The sequence below is a fragment of the Schistocerca gregaria genome, chromosome 6 (genome assembly GCF_023897955.1).
Source record: "Schistocerca gregaria isolate iqSchGreg1 chromosome 6, iqSchGreg1.2, whole genome shotgun sequence".
NCBI classification, from domain to species: Eukaryota; Metazoa; Arthropoda; class Insecta; order Orthoptera; family Acrididae; genus Schistocerca; species Schistocerca gregaria.
The window spans coordinates 128926528-128941754 of NC_064925.1; the positions used below are offsets into that span (position 1 = coordinate 128926528).

The 15227-nt window shown below is 39.7% G+C and overlaps 1 protein-coding gene across 1 annotated transcript in view; it reads right to left on the reverse strand.

Moving 5' to 3' along the window:
- Positions 1–2721: 2721 nt before the first annotated feature.
- The window catches only part of LOC126278605 (facilitated trehalose transporter Tret1-like), a 64345-nt gene continuing 51839 nt past the window's right edge, over positions 2722–15227 (reverse strand). The window contains exon 4 of the mRNA XM_049978843.1: positions 2722–2770. Within this exon, the coding sequence (XP_049834800.1) occupies positions 2734–2770 (37 nt within the window). The 3' untranslated portion in view covers positions 2722–2733. The remainder of the gene's footprint in view (positions 2771–15227) is intronic.

The window sequence follows — 15227 nt, forward strand, 5'->3', positions numbered from 1 at the left end:
AATGCGATCGGTCATTCACTATTGTCACAGTGAAGAAGAATTTTATCATGCCTTCCTCTCAGCATATTGGTCTGAAGCAGCACAAGACCGAGTAAAACATAGCATCATAATGGTTAAACATTTCGAACAATTGGAATTTTCCAGTCTTGTCAAATATTTCAGAGACATGTTACATCAGAATCAGTATGTTTCAAACCCATACATCCCCTCAGAACTCATCCGCATTTGCTTAATCAAATTGCCTGAACATTTACGACACATTATTTTGGCAGGACGTTGCAAAGACGACACTGAAGCTTTTCAGGGACTCTAACAAGAATTGGAAATTGACACTGACATTCGCGGGACGCGAAAACAGGAACACAACAATTACAGGTCACATCCGTCACAATTCCACGACGGCAGAAATAATAAATGGACACTACAAGGCTATTCTTACAACGTAAATCGTGACCAAAACAGACACCACCACCCAAATAACAACCGTTGGCAGATTAGTAATAATTACAGGGAAAGATCACCTCTCTGCAGTAATTATCACAGAGACAATCAGAGCAACAGACAGTATGGGAAACAAATTAATTATTGTCAATGGAGACAGAATAACCTCAGACGCAACGGTCCACTGCGCAGTTATGATTCCGGGAGAAATTCTCCACCACATGACCGACAAACAAGAAACTATGTAAACTACCGACAAGACAACAGGCCTGAATTGCATCAGAACTGGCGGGATTAAAACAGAGCAGGGCACTCTCGACAAGGTGAATGTGTAGAGGTCAGGTTTCCTAATCCCAATAACGACGAGCGCCAACAAAGAGACAGACATAACTCGTACCGCACGCAGCCACGTGCGCCGGCTGGCTCAGAGAAAAATAACATTCACGCTAACCTTGAGAAAAATTTTAGCATTCCTTACCGACGCATACCGCATGATAATTGCGTTCAAGTTGAAACACTGTGTACTAGGAAGAGTAAAGGTTTACACCACATTTCACATGTAAAACAGTTTATTGAAAGATAATCTGCTTTTAACTTTGTCTTTGCCATAAAACTTTTCACTTCACGTTACCAGTATGCTTTGTCAGACTTAGAAACTGTTATCATGCAACAATGTCTTGATGTTAAGTATCCAGTCTAGAACCTAGGGAACATATTTAGACAGTAATTACCACTGCATTGTGATAGTGAACAGAGGACACAGTGTTACCGTGTGTGTACATTCTTGCTTGTTAGTTGCACGATTACGTAACGACTATAAGGCTTACATACTTAGAGCATATACCAGTACTGCTGACGAGATTTTAATGCGACATTTTGGTTTACTTGAGAATACATTCTGGAGTTAAAGTACTTTCTGTGAGATTAAATATGACTTAGCATTTGGTTTCTTTGTCAACTACACGATTATATCACGACGCTACTAATGTGTGACACAATTTACATTGTTGCTTTTGCGGTGTATCTGTTATATATCTGCACAGTTTTTCTGAATTCTTCTGGAAAGTAAAACATGTTTTAGTAGTAACTTTTGTGGTATAGCTACAATGAGACAGCCTTTTTCGTAGCACAACAATACATTACAGTATAGTACTTTCTTGATACGGTACTGTACGTAATAACTACGATATCTATACGCATAGCATTTCGCTTTTGTTTATTACGAGGTAAGTACATTGTTTTCCACAGAACTTTGCTTTTGGACGACGATAATTACGAAGTTGGCACATTTTTTACCCTTAAGTATTGACAGAGTTTATCTTACAACAAGACGCTCAGTTTAGCACTACGGTACACGTATTTGAGTGATTAATTTTGTACTTAAAACATTTATTTTTAAAGATTTTTGAATTACAAAGATGCAAGAGTTTTCCGTGATACATTTCATTCCATTGCTGTAATTTGTAACACTTGATAATATAATTACATTAATCCTCAGGGGCGTACACGCTTACTTTGTGTACCATGTGTTTGGCAAGCACAAGGAGCCCTAGCTAATATGGTATTTGCTTACTCAACTTTACACATCGGTACCATATTTCTCTAACACATAAATTACACAGCTATCTGATCATTTAACTGAGAGAGATAAACATTTTTTTTACTACATCAGTGACAGATATTTTCGTAATTACACTTACGAAATTGTATTTTGTCTGTACTTTGTGAACTGTTCATATTTTTTCGGAACCATTATGATACTATGAGAGCTTTGAATGTCGCATTTGGTATGGGATCATGATTTTTAAAGTACGTTTGAGGTAGATGACACTACTGAAATGAGCAGAGAATTTTCTTTAGGTTTTGAAATTATTGCAGAAAGCTACGACGTTTTTCAGATTTGACTGAGGTGTTATGATGTTATTATTATGACGACGATGTGTATTATGCTGTTGAGGAATGTTTATTATGGTATGTATTTATTATGATGAAATATTGAAGAAGTGTCGACGAATATGTATATGTGTAATAAGGTAAGGAATAATGAGTAGTGGTTAGGGACTCCGGTTTGTGAAAAAGGATGTTGGAAACCAAGAATCGTACTTTAAGAGTTATGAAATGTGTGTGTATGGGTGAATGTATCACAATGCCAGCAAAAATTTTTTGGACACTGTTGTATTTATAGGATTTTGTTTCTAAACATTTGTAACGCAAATTCTCGACCTGTGAAATCTTTTATATGAGACTGTCACTGTAGTGCAAACTGCTGTCATAAATATTTCGGTAAGGAAGCTAGGTGACCCAGGTGGCGCCCAGGTGTGCCAGTCGCCTGGAAAGAAAGCCATTAGGAAAAAAAGGTCATTATCATCGGTATTGACATTTCTTTGTAGAAAGCATAGCAAATACGACACGCTCAAACTTGAAAACATATGATTACTCTGTGGAGCTCTTACTTTATGATATTTACTAAAATGCCTAGTGAATGATGAGAAACATTTTACATCTATTGTCTTTCTAGTTGAGAGATTGCTCATTTTGTTTAATAGCTAGTTTCTAGTTGCACTGCAGCATTGGTTAAAATAAAATTTAATAGATGTACTAATATAGTTATTTTTTGGCTACAGATCCAGTAAATAATAATTTTATGATCTACTTCCAAAAAAAAAACGAGGGAGCACAAAAAAAATTTCCACTTCACAGGAATTGCATACATAATTTTTGTCAGTGACTTGGTAACTTGTCTGCAAGAGTAAGTTACAGTGATGCATCACTCTAGTGTTAAGATGTGACATAGGTATTAGATATGGCCATCTTTAGTGTAATATTTTTTCTGCTTGAGCTTTGTCATTTTTAGATATAAGTTATTTCATTTGCTGCTGCTGTTTGCCAGCCATAGTGCTACTGAAATTCACTTTGTATTACTCTGTTAAACTAGTTTTACTACTGATTTATTTTTATCACTTGCTGCACATTGCCTTATATTAGTCGTAATGTTGCATGTGTTTTGCTAATTTAGATATAATGCTGCTTGCTTTGCCAATTTGCATTTTTTTGTCATTGGTGTTTGTGTTAATTGTTTTGTGCTGCTGCACTGCCTCATCCCTTAGTATATATATCTGAACGCAGTAGATTTAAGTTAACTTAATATGGGGTAGGCTATATGAGAGAATGAGTTGTGATGAATTGGAACAAATGCACTGAAAAGCTGTAAGAAAATGGTTAGGCCAAAAAAAGTATTTTGAAAGAGCGTATGAACAAAAAAGTAGGGTTTAGGGACAACAGGTTTAGGTAGGATTTTCTTGGAAATAAATGATGAGGTAAGGTAATGGAAAATACATAATGAGTTCACAAATATGTAAACATATAAATAAAGAAAGCATGCTTGGATAGGATTTTTTTGGTGGAAACAAATGTTGAAATAAGACGAAATATCTGTGGAATGAAGTTTTGGGTTGGACTGCAGAACCAAATGTTACATTGAAAACAAACCCTGTCCTTTCCTTTTGTCTTATTCCGCTATGTGTTTGTGTACCCTTGTGTATTTGAGTTCTTCCTGTCTTTATGTGTTTATCTGATGCGAGTTATGTTGTAGAATTTTTCTAAATTTACGTTATTTACTTTGTAACGATGTTTATACATTATTTATTCTGTTTTGTTTCAATGCTCTTGTGTGAAGTTGATGTTTCGAAAGTTACTCTGATCTTTTATCTATGTACTTATATCATAATTCCTGTAACACTGATGTACATGTTTATTTATATTCTTTTGTAAAGCCTGTATTACTACAAATGTTATCTGTACTATTATGTTCCTTAATTATATGTTTTGTACCTTTGTAATTGTATTCTTATGTTGTAAATTTATAATTGTATAGACACCAGTTCATCAAATTAAGTTACATTTCACTGCACACGTTTCTGTTGGTCATATTATATTCACAATAGATGAGAAGTTGGGACTGTTAGTGTTTGGACGTGTGTTAATAATTCAGCAAGGGACTGATTAACAGCATTGCTGGTTCTAAGGGCACACCAAAAAGTTTGTGAGTGCTCAAGTGGTGGTTTATGGACTTGCTACATTCTCCGCAAGACTCTTCGATGGTGATTGTGCAGCTGCACAGTCGCAACAGATGGCTGCTGGCTGTCTCTACAAGGACTACAGTGGGTCTACATCTTTGATGGCCCACCAATACCATTATTTCTACAAGGGCTGCACTGGGTCTGCACCTCTGGTAGCCCACCAATACCGTAATCTCTACCTGGACTACAGTGGGTCTACTCTGTGAAGACCTACCTACCAAAATTCTTCAAAACTTCGATTGACTCTGTGGTGGGTTTGCTGTGTTGTGGCCCATTACCTGCCTGCATGTCAAGAGTCAGCACTGTTTCCGTTGGAAGGACAACACCACTTCTTCAGGACTGAATGGAAATCCACTACTTACATGTGCATTTTTTTTACTACTCAGACTTTGAGAAAAAAAAAATATTTAATTCTGTGATGAATGATCAGAACTTTCTTTATGGACTGTGAGAAAATTTTAGCTTTTGACCAACATTGTTTCAATAAGTGTGTTAATAATTCAGCAAGGGACTGATTAACAGCATTGTTATTGTAATTATGAAAAATTTTATCAAATCATTACTGGCCACTGCCTAAAACAATTTTAAAATTTTTTGTGGGGAGCATGGGGGCTATGTAAGTAGGCTGTTTAGGTACTTATATTGGTAACGCCACCGTCACGTAGCGCTCTGTATGAAAATCACTGGCTGTGCTGTGTGCAGTCTGTGGCTGGGTGGCATTGTTGGAATTTGCTATTGTAGTGTTGGGCAGTTGGCTGTTAACAGCACGTAGCGTTGCGCAGTTGGAGGTGAGCCTCCAGCAGTAGTGGATGTGGGGAGTGAGATGGGGGAGTTTTGAGAGCGAATGATCTAGACAGAGACAGTAAATTTGGAAGACTGGATGCCATGAACTGATATACATAATATGACTTTTGAACAATACTAAGGTATACATTGTTTTTTCTCTATCAAAATCTTTCATTTGCTAACTATGCCTATCAGTAGTTAGTGCCTTAAGTAGTTTGAATCTTTTATTTAGCTGGCAGTAGTGGGGCTCGCTGTATTGCAGTAGCTTGAGTAACGAAGATTTTTGTGAGGTAAGTGTTTGTGAAAGGTATAGTTTAAAGTTAGTCAGGGCCATTCTTTTGTAGGGATTATTGAAAGTCAGATTGCGTTGCGCTAAAAATATTGTGTGTCATTTTAGTGTTGATCAGAATAGGCAAAGAGCGAGATGCGAAATGTCTGAGTACGTTCACTTCTGCTCAGCTGTTTGAAAATCAAATAACGTAGGGACATACCAGCACAGTAATTAATTAATTTTTCTAAGGGGACGTTTCACCTTTCCGACTATAGCTTAGGAGTTTCTTATACAGTCTTGCATCTCTCAGTCCTTTACTATGTTTTCACCTACCAATGTATTCAATAATAATCTTATTAACAGTCCTACGAACGTTTTGATTTCTAATTAAATGCCTTGGAGAACAGCCATTGATTGCCCTCCAAAATCCTATCTCTGAGGCTTGTAACTATGAGCTGTGTCGTTATTTAGGTACTTAAAATACAACACAGTTGAATTTCTTTTATTGTTAATTAATATATTCGACTGATTATTTACCTTGGAAAGCAGTATGGGATTTTAAGATTGCGTTCTCTAGAAATTTTGCATAGGTGATGTACTGGCAGCTGCCTATTATGTTTATTTTCTTATGGTGCTGCTATATATCAAATGAATTCTGATCATCCTATATTAGCCTCTAAATGCGGACATGTGTGTACGTGACGTTCAGAAAAAGTACTCAAGCAACACCCTAGAACATAGTGACTGCGATGTCGCCCGAAGAATGAGGTCCCGTGGCAAGATTGGTACCTCGCGACTGAACCACAAGTAAGCATAGTCGCTGCTAGACGCAACGAAGAATGAGAGATTTCGATGTAGCCACCCCCTCATGTGTTCCATATGCCACCGCTGCAGCACTCTTACTTACGTCTGAGCGGAATGACGCTCAGCCCAGTCTGTAATCATCGGCGAAGACAACAGCATCGTCTGTTTACAGCCAACCGCGGGAGAGCTTTATTAGACGGATTTGCAGCACAGTACATGACAACTGTACTTTGAGAGAAGAGACTGTTATCTGAAACTGTATCAAGTGAGCCGGCCGGTGTGGGCGTGCGGTTCTAGGAGCTTCAGTCTGGAACCGCTTGACCGCTACGTTCGAATCCTGCCTCGAGCATGGATGTGTGTGATGTCCTTAGGTTAGTTAGGTTTAAGTAGTTCTAAGTTCTGGGCGACTGATGACCTCAGGAGTTAAGCCGCATAGTGCTTAGAGCCATTTGAACCATTTTATGTTTGTGATCTCCTCGGGTGGTATAAGTAGGGGGAAGCAATATATTCGATACCTCATACAGAAACGAACCCTCTCGAAACCTGGACAGCAAGTTACAACTCGATGCAGAGCGCCTCTCTTACAGAGTCTGACACTTGAGTTTGCTAAACATCTCCGTAACGCTATAACGCTTACCAAATAATCCTGTGACGAAATGCGCCGCTCTTCTTTGGATCTTCTCTATCACCTCCATCAACCACCTCCTTTGTTGATGGACTACATTTTCTAAGGAATCTCCCAATGAATCTCAACCTGGTACCCGCCTTACCAACAATTAATTTTATATGATTATTCCACTTCAAATCGTTCCGCACGCATACTCCCAGATATTTCACAGAAGTAACTGCTACCAGTGTTTGTTCCGCTATCATATAATCATACAATAAAAGATCCTTCATTCTATGTATTCGCAATACATCATATTTGTCTATGTTAAGGGTCAGTTGCCACTCCTTGCACCAAGTGCCTATCCGCTGCAGATCTTCCTGCATTTCGCTACAATTTTCTGATGCTGCAACTTCTCTGTATACGACAGCATCATCCGCAAAAAGCCGCATGCAACTTCCGAAACTATCTACTACGTCATTTATATATATTGTGAAAAGCAATGGTCCCATAACACTCCCCTGCTCCCCTGTGGCACGCCAGAGGTTACTTTAACGTCTGTAGACGTCTCTCCATTGAGAACAACATGCTGTGTTCTGTTTGCTAAAAACCATTCATTCCAGCCACACAGCTGGTCTGATATTCCGTAGGCTCTTACTTTGTTTATCGGGGGACAATGCGAAACTGTATCGAACGCCTTCCGGAAGTCAAGGAAAATAGCATCTACCTGAGAGCCAGTATATATTATTTCCTGGGTCTGATGAACAAATAACGGACATGAAATACCATTACTCGGTGTATGCAGTTTGTCAGCAGCTTTTCGTGATGTTATTGTTACGACGTAAAGTCAAGCGCCAGCACGCCAGTCCGACACGAGAGAGCAGACGTCAGCCAAATTCACGCTCACGGATTACTCTCCAGGACGAAAACGTGACGGCAGCGGCCCCCATACGAAGAGAACATAAGCGCCGCGTCATCTGCCAGCGGCCAGTTCTACAGAACCGTCAAGACCAGCGACCCGGATAGAAGCATCCACTGTATTACTCCGCTTGTGTTGGAATTGTATATACTGAAGAGACTTCTTATTTGCATGTCGCCCTTTGCTTGCGACACTTCTGTGTTATTGTCAAAGTTAAGTATTGTCATTGATTCACTTCGGAATAAGATGTCTTTGTTGTTTTCAGTCCTGAGACTGGTTTGATGCAGCTCTCCATGCTACTCTATCCTGTGCAAGCTTCTTCATCTCCCAGTACTTACTGCAACCCACATCCTTCTGAATCTGCTTAGTGTATTCATCTCTTGGTCTCCCTCTACGTTTTTGCCCTCCACGCTGCCCTTTAATGCTAAATTTGTGATCTCTTGATACCTCAGAACATGTCCTACCAACCGGTCCCTTCTTCTTATCAAGTTGTGCCACTACTCCTCTTCTCCACAATTCTATTCAATACTTCCTCATTAGTTATGTGATCTAATCTTCAGCATTCTTCTGTAGCACCACATTTCGAAAGCTTCTATTCTCTTCTTGTCCAAACTATTTATCGTCCATGTTTCACTTCCATACATGGCTACACTCTATACAAATACTTTCAGAAACGACTTCCTGACACTTAAATCTATACTCGATGTTAACAAAGTTCTCTTCTTCAGAAACGCTTTCCTTGCCATTGCCAGTCTACATTTTATATACTCCCTACTTCGACCATCATCAGTTACTTTACTCCCCAAGTAGCAAAACTCCTTTACTGCTTTAAGTGTTTCATTTCCTAATCTAATTCCCTCACCATCACCCGACTTAATTCGACTACATTCCATTATCCTCGTTTTGCTTTTGTTGATGTTCATCTTATATCCTCCTTTCAAGACACTGTCCATTCCGTGTAACTGCTCTTCCAAGTCCGTTGCTGTCTCTGATAGAATTACAATGTCATCGGCGAAACTCAAAACTTTTTATTTTTTGTCCATGGATTTTAATACCTACTCCGAATTTTTCTTTTGTTTCCTTTACTGCTTAATGAATATACAGATTGAATAACATCGGGGACAGGCTACAACCCTGTCTCGCTCCCTTCCCATATTTGACGAGTAGGCAGGATGACACAGTTATAAAATGTATTTCATTTCATGTATTCAGTTCTAGGAATATTGCAAATATTTTTGGTTTACACGTGCTTTGTTTGTTCATCCTGTATCTAAAAAGACAATGTGTTTTAAATCAGTGTTTTGGTGCTTCACACCAATGTTTCTGACTTATACCCTGAAGTGCCAAAAAAATTGGTATACGCATGCGTATTCAAATACAGAGATATGTATACAGGCAGAATACGGCACTGCGTTCGGCAACGCCTATATAAGTCTGGCACAATTATTAGATCGGTTACTGCGGCTACAATGGCAAGTTATCAAGATTTTAATGAATTTGTGCTATAGTTGGAGCACGAGAGATGGGACACAGCATCTCCGAGACAGGGATGAAGTGGACAACCATCACACCGCCCCAGGAGTTCCACTTGCTGCCGACCCGGCCACGGCGTCTGTGTCACTGAATGAGGCGTGTGTCCTGTGCCCACTTTTCGGCCAGTGCTCCCGGTCACAAGGAAATTGGACCGGCCGGCCGAGCCACAAGATCATTGTCTTTAATGCAGTACACTCAAAGTCTGGAACATGTATTAGCAAAACTAGCAAGCGAGCAGTTTCTTCAGGGCTACGCCAGACCAACAAACTTTTTGTTCATTTGCTTGTTGGTGGGGAAAAATGTGAAATTTCACTTGGGCACTGGTGCCTCTCTTACACTGCTGAATTGTCACTCATATGAAATGTTAGGCTCCCTATGCCTGTCTAAAACTAGCATGCATCTGACAGCTTGTAATGGACAAGACATTCCCATTCTCAGAAAACATACTTTGTCTGCCATGCATCGCTCGCATACGCGAACAGTGATATATATATATATTGTGAAAAGCAATGGTCCCATAAGTTCGGTGGCAGGAGGAGCAGGAACAAGACTTTTGGACAGGTGATTACAGGGTTATAAACACGAAATCAAATAGGGGTAATGCATGAGTAGGTTTAATAATTAATAAAAAATAGGAGTGCGGGTAAGCTACTACAAACAGCATAGTGAACGTATTATTGTGGTCAAGATAGATACGAAGCCCACGCCTACTACAGTAGTACCAGTTTATGTGCCAACTAGCTCTGCAGATGATGAAGAAATTGAAGAAATGTATGATGAGATATAAGAAATTATTCAGGTAGTGAAGGGAGACGAAAAATTAATAGTCATGGGTGACTGGAATTCGAGAGTAGGAAAAGGGAGTGAAGGAAACGTAGTAGGTGAATATGGACTGGGGCAAAGAAATGAAAGAGGAAGCCACCTGGTAGAGTTTTCCACAGTGCATAACTTAATAATAGCTAACACTTGGTTCAAGAATCATGAAAGAATGTTGTATACATGGAAGAATCCTGGAGATAATAAAAGGTATCAGATAGATTATATAATGGTAAGACAGAGATTTAGGAACCAGGTTTTAGACTGTAAGACATTTCCAGGGGCAGATGTGGACTCTGACCACAATCTATTCGTTATGAACTGCTGATTAAAACTGAAGAAACTGCAAAAAGGTGGGAATTTAAGGAGATGGGTCCTGGATAAACTGAAAGAACCAGAGTTTGTACAGAGTTTCAGGGAGAGCATAAGGGAACAATTGACAGGAATGGGGGAAATAAGTACAGTAGAAGAAGAATGGGTAGCTCTGAGGGATGAAGTAGTGAAGGCAGCAGAGGATCAAGTAGGTAAAAAGACGAGGGCTAGTAGAACTCCTTGGGTAACAGAAGAAGTATTGAATTTAATTGCCTGAAAGGAGAAAATATAAAAATGTAATAAATGAAACAGGCAAAAAGGAATACAGACGTCTCAAAAATGAGATCGACAGGAAGTGCAAAATGGCTAAGCAGGGATGGGTAGAGGATAAATGTAAGGATGTAGAGGATTATCTCACTAGGGGTAAGATAGATACTGCTTACAGGAAAATTAAAGAGACCTTTGGAGAAAAGAGAACCACTTGTATGAAGATCAAGAGCTCAGATGGAGACCCAGTTCTAAGCAAAGAAGGGAAAGCAGAAAGGTGGAAGGAATATATAGAGGGTCTATTCAAGGGCGATTTACTTGAGGACAATATTATGGAAATGGAAGAGGATGTAGATGAAGATGACATGGGAGATATGATACTGCGTGAAGAGTTAGACAGAGCACTGAAAGACCTAAGTCGAAATGAAGCCCCGGGAGTAGACAACATTTGATTAGAACTACTGACAGCCTTGGGAGAGCCAGTCCTGACAAAACTCTACCATCTGGTGAGCAAGATGTATGAGACAGGCGAAATACCCTCAGACTTCAAGAAGAATATAATAATTCCAATCCCAAAGAAAGCAGGTGTTGCCAGATGTGAAAATTACCGAACTGTCAATTTAATAAGCCACAGCTGCAAAATATTACCGCGAATTCTTTACAGACGATTGGAAAAACTGGTGGAAGCCGACCTCGGAGAACATCAGTTTGGATTCCGTAGAAATATTGGAAAACATGAGACAGTACTGACCCTACGACTTATCTTAGAAGAAAGATTAAAGAAAGGCAAACCTACTTTTCTAGCATTTGTAGACTCAGAGAAAGCTTTTGACAATGTTGACTGGAATACGCCCTTTCAATTTCTAATGGTGGAAAGGGTAAAATACAGGAGCGAAAGGCTATTTACAATTTGTACAGAAACCAGATGGCAGTTATAAGAGTCGAGGGGCATGAAAGGGAAGCAGTGGTTGGGAAGGGAGTTAGGCAGGGTTGTAGCCTCTCCCCGATGTTATTCAATCTGTATATTGAGCAAGCAGTAAAGGAAACAAAAGAAAAATTAGGAATAGGTATTAAAATCCATGGAGAAGAAATAAAAACTTTGAGGTTCACCGATGACATTGTAATTCTATCAGAGACAGCAAAGGACTTGGAAGAGCAGTTGAACGGAAAGGATAGTGTCTTGAAAGGAGGATATAAGATGAACATTAACAAAAGCAAAACGAGGATAATGGAATGTGGTCGAATTAAGTCGGGTGATGCCCAGACACTTAAAGTGGTAATGGAGTTTTGCTATTTGGGGAGCAAAATAACCGATGGTAGTTGAAGTAGAGAATATATAAAATGTAGACTGGCAATCGCAAGGAAAGCGTTTCTGAAGAAGAGAAATTTGTTAACATCGAGTATAGATTTAAGTGTAAGGAAGACATTTCTGTAAGTATTTGTATGGAAGTGAAACATGTGCGATAAATAGTTTGGACAAGAAGAGAATAGAAGCTTTCGAAATGTGGTGCTACAGAAGAATGCTGAAGATTAGATCACATAACTGATGAGGAAGTATTGAATACAATTGGGGAGAGAGGAGTAGTGGCACAACTTAACAAAAAGAAGGGACCGGTTAGTAGGACATGTTATTAGGCATGATGGGATCAGAAATTTAGCATTGGATGGCAGCGGGAGGGTAAAAAACGTAGAGGTAGACCAAGAGATGAATACACTAATCTGATTCAGAAGGATGTGGGTTGCAGTAAGTACTGGGAGATGAAGAAACTTGCACAGAATAGGGTAGCATGGAGAGGTACATCCAACCAGTCTCAGGACTGAAGACCACAACAACAAACAACAATCACACGATTGTAACAACATATTGGCCTTGATTCATCTGATTCGTTTGGCTTCAACATTCAGGACAATGTATTGTCAGTGCCTCCTTTCCACGCAATAGAGTGCAGCCCGCTTGCTGAAAAAATTCCCAGAACTCAATTCTGAAGACTTAGGCAAAGCTAAAGTTTCGTGGCACATATTACTCTGAAAGACAATGCTCAGCCAAAATTTTGCCGGACAAGAACCATTCCCATTGCGTTACGGGACACTTAAAGAATTGCAAGGCGGATCTATTTTGCCATACAAGCTAGTCAATGGGCAAGTCCACTGGTTTTGCTCCCCAAACCTTCAGGTCACATTCGCCTTTGTGGTGACTTTCAGTCTCTGGTCAATCCACAAACTTTGATTGATACTTACCCATTGCCACGCCCAGAAGATCACATGGACAGATTAGGCGCTGGTCACTACTCTTCAAAAATTGATTTGCCCGATCTTCAAATACCGTTCGATGAAGAATCTCAAAAACTGTGTGTCGTGAATAATTGTTTGGGGTTGTTTAACTATTTGCGTTTGCCTTTTGGCAGTGCTTCCACACCCGCCAACTTTCCAATGGTATTTGTAACAGTTGACTGGTCAGTTACCAAGCTGTTCAAACGATGTGGACGATACTTTCGTAGCAGGTCTACATTTTAAGAACAAATTGCAAATTTTCGTGCGTTGTTTCGTGTGTTATCTGATGCAGGACTGAAATGTAGACTGGACAAGTGTGATTTTTTAAAACCAGATTTACAGTATCTTTTTCATATTGAAATATCCCCTTCCAAAAATTTATGAATTACTGTGCTGGTAAACCTCTTACGTTATTTGATTTTCAAGCAGCTGAGGTAACCTGAACGTATTCAGACATTTCTCTCTTTACTTATTCTGATCACCACTAAACTGACAAACAATATTTTTAGCGCAACGCAATCTGACTTTCAATAATCCCTACAAAAGAATCGCCCTGACTAACAATAACCTACACGTTTCGTGAAACACTTACCTCACAAAAATCTTCGTCACTCAAGCTACTGAAATACAGCGAGCACCAATACTGCCAGCTAAATAAAAGATTCTAACTACTGAAGGCACTAACTACTGAGAGGCATAGTTAGAAAATGAAACATTTTGATAGGGAACAAACAATGTATTTACCTTAATAATGTTCAAAAGTTAACATATCACTTCATGATATCCAGTATTACAAATCTACTGTTGTGCCATCTCTCATCCCACATCCACCTCTGCTGGCAGCTCAGCTCCAACTGCACAACGCTACGCACTGTTCACATCCAACTGCCCAACACTACAATAGCAAATAGTCCAACAATGCAAATAAGCCACAGACTGCACACAGCACAGTCAGTGATTTTCATACAGAGCGCTACGTGGCGTTGCCAACATAAAAACCTAAACAGCCTACTTACAATGCCACAAACTGTTAAGGTTTCTATCCTCTTCATTGGCATTTGTTATTCATAGGAGATTTATCAGTTCTTCGCAATGTCACAGAACTGCAGTTAGTCTTACGGAAAAGAAACTATTTTCCAAACTATTTTCCGTTCATACCGAATGGTGCACAAATCGCAGCTCCATTGCATCGCTTGCGTCGCATGAACGTCCCCTTTGTTTGGACAGATGAGTGTCGAATGGCTCTTCACAAACTTAAAGAAGCATTGCTGAGTGATCGATGCTTAGTTCACTTTGATCCTGATAAACCAGTTGTGCTGCAAGTTGACGCTTCCTCTTACAGAGTCGATGCAGTGTTTTCGATCAGAATTGGTGATAAAGACAGGCATATCGCCTTCGCATCAAAAGATTTGTCCACTGCTCAGTGTAACTACTTACAAATTGAGAAAGAATTAGCCGGCCGTTGTCACCCAGCGGTTCAAGCCGCTTCAGTTTAGCAACGCCCGACCGCTACGGTCGCAGGTTCGAATCATGCCTCGGGCATGGATGTGTGTAATGTCCTTATTTTAGTTAGATTTAAGTAGTTTTAAGTCTAGGGGACTGATGAGCTCAGATGTTAAGTCCCATAGTGCTCAGAGCCATTTCAACCATTTTTGAGAAAGAGCTATATGGTGTATATAGTGTCAGCAAATTTCACCACTATTTGTGTGGCAGAAAATTCTACATAATAACGGATCACAAGCCATAGCAGTCCTTGTTTCATCCGTTGAAACCGATACCTGCACGAAATGAACAAAAATTTCAAACATGGGCTTTGTTTTGTCTCAATATCAGTACGAGATATTGTGCCGCCCGACAAGTCAACATGGTAATGCGGGCGCACTGTCACGTCTTCCGATCGGCCCTGATACAGACGTTGACACTTATGCTGCATCTTGTTGTCACATCGATGCATAATATTCTGAATTGCTTCAAATTTTCCGCTGAACCGTAGGAAAATTACACAGGCCATGGAAACAGATTCAGATTTGAACATTTTGCTAACAAACATACGCACATATGAGCCTTGTTCCTTGCATAACATACAGAACTCTGTTTTGCCCCGATACTTTGCATGTCGGC